The sequence below is a fragment of the Eschrichtius robustus genome, chromosome 14 (assembly GCF_028021215.1).
Source record: "Eschrichtius robustus isolate mEscRob2 chromosome 14, mEscRob2.pri, whole genome shotgun sequence".
Lineage (NCBI taxonomy): Eukaryota > Metazoa > Chordata > Mammalia > Artiodactyla > Eschrichtiidae > Eschrichtius > Eschrichtius robustus.
In genome coordinates this window covers 28,265,299-28,274,074 of record NC_090837.1, presented here as the reverse complement: position 1 = coordinate 28,274,074, position 8,776 = coordinate 28,265,299, and the positions used below count along the sequence as shown (strand labels likewise).

At 54.7% G+C, this 8,776-nt stretch overlaps 1 protein-coding gene across 2 annotated transcripts; it reads left to right on the top strand.

The window, feature by feature from the left end:
- The first annotated feature begins 642 nt into the window (after positions 1-642).
- LOC137776254 (protein DGCR6) lies at positions 643-8,159 on the top strand. 2 transcript variants are annotated; one of them, XM_068562508.1, is made up of 5 exons: positions 643-829; positions 917-1,077; positions 6,027-6,127; positions 6,995-7,135; positions 8,068-8,159. In XM_068562508.1, exons 1-5 carry the CDS (start codon positions 720-722, stop codon positions 8,095-8,097), a joined length of 543 nt encoding a protein of 180 aa, XP_068418609.1. In that variant the 5' UTR covers positions 643-719; the 3' UTR covers positions 8,098-8,159. The 2 variants fall into 2 exon arrangements, with proteins under 2 accessions (XP_068418609.1, XP_068418608.1); XM_068562507.1 differs by having other exon boundaries at positions 7,668-8,159.
- The last annotated feature ends 617 nt before the right edge of the window (positions 8,160-8,776 follow it).

Below are 8,776 nucleotides of genomic sequence, written 5' to 3'. Positions count from 1 at the left end.
TAGTTGTCGGGTTTACTGTTACCATTTTACTCTAGTCTTTGTGTAAAACTGAAAAGTCTTAAAAGAACCAATGTTTTAGAAGAAGCAGTGTCACTTGTAAACATCCTGCCACTTAACAGGACAGCCTCTTCTTCTCCACCCATGACTTGATAAGACAGGAAGCTCTCAACACACAGGCCTGGAGAAGATGGATTTCACAAGTCACTGTGAGTTAAAACTGTTCTAATGCAATGGAACTACTAAATACATATGCTTGTTCTTAAGAAAAATTATAAAACTAACAAATCCTTTTCTCCAGATATAAAAAATAAAATCTATTAATCACTACTGTAATTTGATTCCAGAAAAATAGCCAATTGAAGGAAAAAAAAGCACAGGGTGCCCATAGCACAGTCTACAATGCAGGGCGGGGCAGGGCGGGGCAGGGGCGGGGCCTCGGTCCACGCCCACCGCGCGGGCGGGGGAGAATTCTCAGAAATCTCGCGATTTTGAGGCTGTGGAGTAAAGACTCGGAGGTCGCGTGGGCGTGGAGGCAGGGTAAGGGGCGGGGACAATGCGGGACGCTGCTCACTGGGGCCGAGACAGCCTCCTTCTGGATGACGCAAAGGCGGGCCGCGCCGTGCTCAGAACTGTCGTGAAAGGGGGCGGGGCGCGCCGCGCTCTGGACTGACGTAGGAGGCGCGCGTCGCTTCGGCGGCGGCTGGCGGGGTGTGGGTGTCATGGAGCGGTACTCCGGCGCCTTGGAGGAGGCGGTGGACGGAGCCCGGCAGCAGGAGCGGCACTACCAGTTGCTGTCGGCGCTGCAGGGCCTGGTCAAGGAGTTGCCCAGGTGCGCGGCCGCGGGGCGCGCGGGGTGGGCGGGGCGCGCGGGCAGGCGGCTCGGCCCCGCCCCGCTCACCGCGCCCTCCTCCCGCAGCTCCTTCCAGCAGCGCCTGTCCTACACCACGCTCAGCGACCTGGCCCTGGCGCTCCTCGACGGCACCGTGTTCGAGATCGTGCAGGGGCTGCTGGACATCCAGCACCTCACCGAGAAGAGCCTGTACAACCAGCGCCTGCGGCTGCAGAACGAGCACCGAGGTGCGCGGGGGCGACGGGATGGCCCAGCTCCCCGCGCGGGAGCTCGGCCTGCCCCGGCAGTTCCGGTCTCTGCGGGCGGAGGCCTTCCCCGGGTACCGTTCGAAAGAAGCCCTTGAAATTGACCGGATCGAGGGCGCGGGGCCTTTGATGACAAATGGGTCAAGTCGGTTTTACTTTGTCAGTTGCACGGTCATCTTTTCGCAGGACATCCAGAAACTCCCTGCTCGCGCTCCCGCGTGCCCTCACTCCCCTTCCAGGCAGGATGGCCCGAGGCCTCTGTGCTTGGTCAGCCCACCGGCAGGTCTGGTGTTGGCGGTTGGCCCCCCGCAGTGTTGACAGCTCTGCAGCGCCCTTTAGTGTCAGTTCCCTCTCCGCCGCGCATCAAGTTCCCTTGCTCTGAGCCCTGAGGCACCCTCCAGGACCCGAAAACTTTTCCACTTGAGCCACGCGTTTGGCCAAAGCCTTAGGAGCCTTGGCCCCTCCCAGGCATCCCTACCGGGAATGGGAGGGGCCTCCGGAGCCCCTTCCTGCGAGGTATGCTGGGCAGCTCTTCCCGCCCCCTCAGATTTCCCACCTTTCTTATTTTATTTTTCCCAAACTTTTTATTTAAAAAAGGTTAAGTATTTAGAAAAGTTGGAAGTATAATATAATGAATACTTACGTTCTCCAGCTACACTCAATAACTGAAGTTTTGACAAAGTTCTTTGTGTCCGTAAGTATGTGCAACACCACAGGGCTTCACCAGGGGTCCTCAGCATTCCTCTAGACGAGGGTTTTCAACAGCAGCACTGTTGGCATTTGAGGCTGGACAGGTTTTTTTTTTTTTCTTCTTTATTTTTGGCTGCATTGGTTCTTCATTGCAGTGCGCGGGCTTCTCATTGTGGTGGCTTCTTTTGTGGAGCGCGGGCTCTAGGCGCACGGGCTTCAGTAGTTGTGGCACGCGGGCTCAGTACTTGTGGCTCGCAGGCTCTAGAGCACAGGCTCAGTAGTTGTGGCGCACGGGCTTAGTTGCTCCGCGGCATGCGGGATCTTGAACCCATGTCCCCTGCTTTGGCAGGTGGATTCTTAACCACTGCGCCACCAGGGAAGTCCTTGGACAGGTCTTAATGGTTATTTGCTGAATGTTTAAAAGCATTCTTGGCTTCTAACTACTAGATGATAGTGGCACCTTCCCCCAGTAGTGACAGCCAGAAATGTCTCCAGACATCCTTGGGGGTCAGCCTTGGTCCAGTACTGAGAACCAGCGATCTAGAACAAGAACGCTCTCCTCTGTAACCACAATGGATAGAAATGAATCATTCCAGGGTGTGTTCTGACATTGAGTCCACGGTCACATACCGAAACTTGTCTCAAATTGTCTGTCCCTTTATAAGGATCCAGTGTGTGGTCATGCATTGCCATTGGTTACTTTGGTCTCTGCTTCTGAAACAGTTCCCAACATTTATCGTGGCACTGACTTTTTGAAGAGTCCAGGGTATTCTGCCTTAGAACGTCCCCACTGTGGATCTGTTGGATTGCTTCCTCGTGTTGACATTGTACCTCTTTCTCCACTTTCTGTGTTTCCTGTAAACTGGACAGCATGACGATACACACGTTAAGCGTTTGTGGCAAAAATTCCTCCTAGTGATGTGAGGTCCCTTTCCTGTGGGGGCAGATGATAGACATCTGCCCCAGGATTAGTGTGTTTCTATCAGGAATGGATGTTGGGATTTGTCACATCTTTTTTCTGCGTCTATTGAGATGATCAAGTGGATTTTTGGTTACTACGGTGAAATACATTGATTTTTAAAATTCCTGGGATAAACTGCATTCCTGGGATAAACCTTACTCAGTCATGATGAACTATTCTTTTTGTCTGTGTTGGTTTGATTTGCTAAAATCTTAAGAATTTTTACTTCTATGCTAGTGATGGGCATTGGTCTGTAGTTCTCTTGTAACATTTTTGTCTGGTTTGAGTATCAGGGTGATGCTCGCTTCACAGGATGAGTTGGTAAGTGTTCTCTTTGGTTTTCCAGAAGAATTTGTGTATAATTGGTACTACTTCTTCCCTAAATGTTTGGGTGGTTGTCTTTGTACACATTGTTTTTTTATAATTATATTTTATTTATTTATTTTTGGCTGCGTTGGGTCTTCGTTGCTGCGCACGGGCTTTCTCTAGCTGCGGTGAGCTGGGGCTGCTCTTCGTTGCGGTGCCTGCTCTTGTTGTAGAGCATGGGTTCTAGGCGCGCGAGCTTCAGTAGTTGTGGCACAGGGCTAAGTAGTTGTGGCTCATGGGCTCTAGAGCACAGGCTCAGTAGTTGTGGCGCACGAGCTTCGTTGCTCCGCGGCATGTGGGATCTTCCCAGACCAGGGATCGAACCTGTGTCCCCTGCATTGGCAGGCAGATTCTTAACCACTGCGCCACCAGGGAAGTCCCTGTACACATTGTTATTGAGGAATGAGATGCAACTCACAAATCCAAAGTACATAGTTGATGCCTTTTAATGCTCAAATCATGCCACATTTGGCCAGTGGAAGAACAGTGGGCTGGCTCCTGTGTCCTTTTTATGTGTCCCCATTATTGTTGGAGCACTTCTTGCTTTCTGGTACAGGAAGGTGTTCAGGCTCATCTTTTCTTGTTCTTTCCCAGCCTCAACCCCTCTTCTGACAGCCTGCCTCCAGCTTCCCCACACCAACAACCTTCCATCAGGATGGACCTTTCCCCTTTGCCACTGTAAAGCTTTCCCACTCCTCCTGCCTTTGACTGGGTCTGTGCCAAATGCAGATTGTCAGTAAGTAGTATTTGCTCTCGTTTTGGTGATTTTTGTTTATCTCCAGAGCTTAGTAGCTCAGGGAGCAAATCAAGCACTCAGAATAGTTTTTTTAAAGGGGGAGGGGGCAGCAAGGGAACAAGCCGTGTCTCCATGGAGCCCTGGTTCCTTTTAGTGCGGAGTTTTGATAACTCTTCAGACACTTCGCTTCTTGTCCTTTGGAAGGTTTTGTGCTGTCAGCAGTGGGAAAGTGCCTGTGACTTTCTGCTTTTCCTTTCTCTGACTTAGCAGGTGGTGGTTGGCTGCCATTGCTTTCCTTGGTCATTGCAAAGGCCAGGCCCCAGCCCGGGCAGTGGGCACAGCTCTCTTTTTGCCTCTGGTTGCTCGCCCCGTGGAATCTGGAAGTTTGTAGCAACGTTGATAAATGGGGTGAAGATGACATTTCCCTGCATTTATCTGTTTCCTTGCATCCTGTCTCCACACATTGTAAACGTTAACTGGGGAGTGTCTTTCTCATCTCTGTGTTTATGGAAATGTCTTGAGGGTGGCCCTCAGCTTCAGACTCACTTAGTGTGATAAATGCCATAGTCGAGATGTGCACGCACTGCGAAGAAACAGGAGATTGGGGAACCTCAGGGGCCCTCCAAAGAAGGGCTGTAACGTGAGGTCTCTGCCGAGGACAGAGTGGTGGGCTTGTGTCTTATAGCTGGGACCCCTCCTCACAGGGGAGATCTGGCTACTTGACACTTACAAGTCTAGGATTTTGGCTGCATAGTGTTGAGTGTTCTGTTTTGTGATTGGTTTCTTTCCATCCCATGCTACCTTTCTCTTCTGTCCAGTCCTGTACAATTAGTGGGGACTGTGGAAGCTTTGCTTGGTGGTCGTGGTGGCACCTCTTGGAGCAACACAAACTTCCTGGCACATGGCCTCTGCCGGCTCATGCCATTTATTGAAAAATTAATCAATAGTCAATCTAAGAAAGAAATGGAAAATTTTAGTCGATCGAACGTGAGGATTCTAACCTGGAGACAGTCTTTCCGAAAGCTCTGAGGACTGTTCCAAAGAGGTGACGGGGGGAGGCCAGTATATATGTGATTTTGGTGAAGGGGTACATGTAACCAAGCACGCAGCTTGGTAGAAGGTTACTGCTATTCATGAGGAACAGATAGCTTAGTTAATGGTTTTAGTGCGTTTTAAGTATGGGAAGATGCAAGAAACTGTATTCATAAAATTTTCTCCTGAAAATATCCAAGTGTCTGAGGGCCAGTTCTGCCAGTTTTCCCAGAGCACAAAGTGCCTCATCCCTGTCTTCACCCTGAATTCCTTTCAGGTAGGTCAGCGACTGCAGTGGTTAATGACTTGATTCTTGTAGAACTGCGTGGTGGGCAACATTCTGTATGTTACAGTCCCTTCTCTTTCAGTCTTAATTTCGACCAAGGTTTGGAAGGCATTTCATGACCAATTTGTCCCACGGTGTTAGGAATGCTCATTCCCAGGTCAGGTGAGGATTTCCTTGATAGGCCACTCAATGTGCTGTTACCAGACTAGGCCCTGTTAACTAACAGTAGCCCAAGGCCTCCGGGCCGCCTGTTCTGCTAGTCTGTTATTGCCCTGTTGCTTCTTCCCACATCTAGAGCTACACTATTACAATCACTGATCTTACAGAACTATATATTTGGTCAGTTGTTTCAGGTCTTCTAGTCATCATTATTTTTGTTGGAGGCTCAGCCACACATTTGGTCATGAAAGAAACAATAATCTTGTAAAATAGGCAGAAATATAGCTAGTGACATTAATAAGGTCATCAGTAAGTATTTAAGCTGGGAACTCCAGCCCAGTATCTCCGCAGGTCGTCTGACCAGTCTGTTCTGCACCAATCGCTGTCTTTAAGGGAAATGATATAGTGGCCTTGTCCATAAAGTCCACCAAAGATGTCTACCCCCGTACCACACGCTTGGCCTCACCCTCCTCTAGTGCCCTGGAGCCCTGCTGCTGGAGAAGGGCTGTACCCTGGGTGAGGGCCCGCCTGAGTGGGCTGGGGGCTGGGTGTCCAGAGCTCCACCCAGCTCCCGGTGCAGGCCTCCCTCACGTCCACGCCTCTGCCCTGCTTCCCTGTGGTGGTGGGACAGCTGGAGCAGGCCCCCTCCTTCTTACCCCTCTGCCACCTGCTGATGCCCCTCTGGTCTTGTCCCCGTCCAGTGCTCAGGCAGGCGCTGCGGCAGAAACACCAGGAAGCCCAGCAGGCCTGCCGGCCCCACAACCTGCCTGTGCTCCAGGCGGCCCAGCAGCGCGAGCTAGAGGTAGGGGTGTGGGCAGGGTGGGCACCACCTGGGCTCTGCTGAGAGGGCCGTAGAGGAGGGGCTCCGGGTGGCTTGGAAGCTGCTGGCCAGCCCGGGCCTCAGCCCGGGGTGGGCCGCGAAGGCTCGATGTGCCCACATGTGGCTCTTCACTGTTGGGGGTTTGGGGTGTGCTTGGAGTGGGTGGAGAGTGTGTGATCCCCCCACTCCCCTCCACCTGCTCCTCAAGACAGCAGCTCCTAATGGGCTGGGCCTGTACAGGGCAGGTGTGAGTGGGGGCCATTGTGCCCCGTGGCCTTGGGGATGAGGGCAGTGGTGGGATGATGGAGCCAGCAAGTCCTGCTCCCAGGTTGCCTGGGAACAACGCAGAGGCCCACCCATAACCAAGAAGCCACCAGCAGTGGGGTCCATGTGGAGGTGTGTGCAGGGTCCTGAGGCAGCCCCAAGCCAGGGCATGCAGGGAGGAGGTGCTGAGCTGGGGTTGGCCGCAGCTCCAGTGGGGAGGAAACATACGCAAAGGCCCAGAGATGGTGGCCAGCTTGACAGTCAGCAGAGGTGGAGCCAGCATCTGGCCTGCTCATGGTGGTCCCAAGCTGTCAAGGCTGGGCGAGGCCTGGCACAGCAAAGGGAGGACACCTGACAGGAGGTGCTGGAGTAAGGGCATTTGGGGCAGGGCATCTGAGCCCCTCTGTAGGGTTCTGTGTGGCCAAGGAGGGACAGACCTGGGTGCAGTACGGGCTCCATCCGTAGTCTGGGAGCTGGATCCACTGGGGGGTGGAGAGGGGCCAGAGGAGGTGACAGGCCAGGAGTGTGTGTGTGAGGCACTGATGGGCAGGAGGCTGAGCCCCTGAGCTGCCTTTACCGTGGCAGGCGGTGGAGCACCGGATCCGTGAGGAGCAGCGGGCGATGGACCAGAAGATTGTCCTGGAGCTGGACCGGAAGGTGGCGGACCAGCAGAGCACACTGGAGAAGGCAGGGGTTGCCGGCTTCTATGTGACCACCAACCCGCAGGTCAGTGGCATAGGCCTGCCCCGGCACAGCCCAGGGGATGCTGGTCCCCAAGGCCAGATTCCATATGGGGTTTTAGCTGGGCGCTGGGGAGCCCAGGCCCAGGGTGTGTGGGGACAGGGTACGTGGTGAGTTAGGGAGGCTCCAGGAAGGGTTTCTGCGCTGTGCTCAGCATGGAGGCCGGTCACACTGCCTCCGCCACAGGAGGGTAAGCCATGTGGCTGCAGGGCATTGCCCACCTTCCCTGGGTTCGCTATGCCCTACAGGGCCTCGTGTGCAGTTCCCCTACATCCCTGCACACACCTCCATTTGTGCCGAGCCAGGGCAACTGCAGGCCCTGCCACAGGCGGAGTCCCAGCTCCTGCCTCTTTCTGGCGGGAGGTAGCCAGGCTTCACTGGAAGTCAGCCCCATGGGCTCAAGCCTGGTGCTCTCTAGGTCCTGATATCTGCCCCGGGTCCTTGGGTAAAGGAGGCTGCTTCCTGGGGCCTTTGCCAGGGCTAAAGGGGACCTCACAGTGGCCCCTCTGCATCCCAGGAGCTGACACTACAGATGAACCTATTGGAACTCATCCGGAAGCTGCAGCAGAGGGGCTGCCAGGTGGGGAAGGCGGCACTATGACCAGGCAGGGTTCCTGCCAGTTACCCGCTGCCCATCTTGGCTGGGAAGACAGCCCTGTCCCACAGTCACCAAAGGCAGCAGAAAGCTGAGTGGCGCTCATCTTCCTGAAGTCTGGCCACCACCTTCCCAGCTGCTTGCAGGAGGGGCATCCCGTGAGGAGAAGCTAGGTGGACCTGGGCTGCGTCTGCCACCCACCTTCACCTGGGCTTTTTTGTCCAAAGCTAGGGTGGGAAGGTAAAGGGAAGAGTGGGCTCAGCCTTCCGGCTGTCTGCCCCAGGCTTCTGATGTGTTCTGCTCTCGGCCCCTCCCTTGGCAGGTGCAGCCCCCGAGTGGGAAAGGCTCATGAGCTGTATGTGACCCCGAGAAATAAAGATGCCTCAGCATGGCCTGCATGTGGCTTGCATGACAGCTCTGTGGTGCCTGTCGTGACCAGGGCCTAGCTAGGGCCCTCGCCTGGGGGCTCTGTGGCCTACAGAGGAATCAACAGAAGACGCCCCTACCCCCATGTCACAGAGGCCCCTCCCTGGGGCAAGTCCCAGGGCACTAGGGCCACATCCAGTCGCTCTGTGGGGCTGTCAGAGCAGCTAGAGCCTGGTGTGGGTCACTGGGGCCGCTGGGGTGAAGGGCACAGAGCAGCAGGAAGGGTCTGAGGGAGGAAGAGACTGAGGATGGGGAATCACCAAGCCCACTCTGGGGAGTGTGCTGTCTGCATTGGTCTGAGCCCCAGCTGTGGGGTTGGAGGTGAGGGTATCCAGTGCCCTGCATGGCCGGGTCTGCAATATGGCCTGAAGGCAGGTGTTGGTGGGTCCACCCTGCCCAAGGTGTGCTGGGGGCGCGTGACACAGGAGAGGCCAAGCCTGAGTGTGAGGCTTCTCGGGCCATCAGAGCCACTCCCTCTGCCACTGACTTCACGTGAGGGCTCTGCAGGGAAGAGCATCGTGGGCCTGGAGTCAAGGGCTCTTAGCTGCAGAAATAGTGGTTTATTGACAGGCCAGCTTCCCCAGCCAGCCACTGCCCACCTGTGG

What these genes read in the sequence shown, in the direction of transcription:
- LOC137776254 (XM_068562507.1), top strand. Translation starts at nt 720, where the DNA reads ATGGAGCGGTACTCCGGCGCCTTGGAGGAGGCGGTGGACGGAGCCCGG. An exon ending in CTGGTCAAGGAGTTGCCCAG is followed by an intron (nt 830 to 916) that starts GTGCGCGGCCGC and finishes CTCCTCCCGCAG; the next exon opens with CTCCTTCCAGCAGCGCCTGT. An exon ending in CCCAGCAGCGCGAGCTAGAG is followed by an intron (nt 6,128 to 6,994) that starts GTAGGGGTGTGG and finishes TTACCGTGGCAG; the next exon opens with GCGGTGGAGCACCGGATCCG.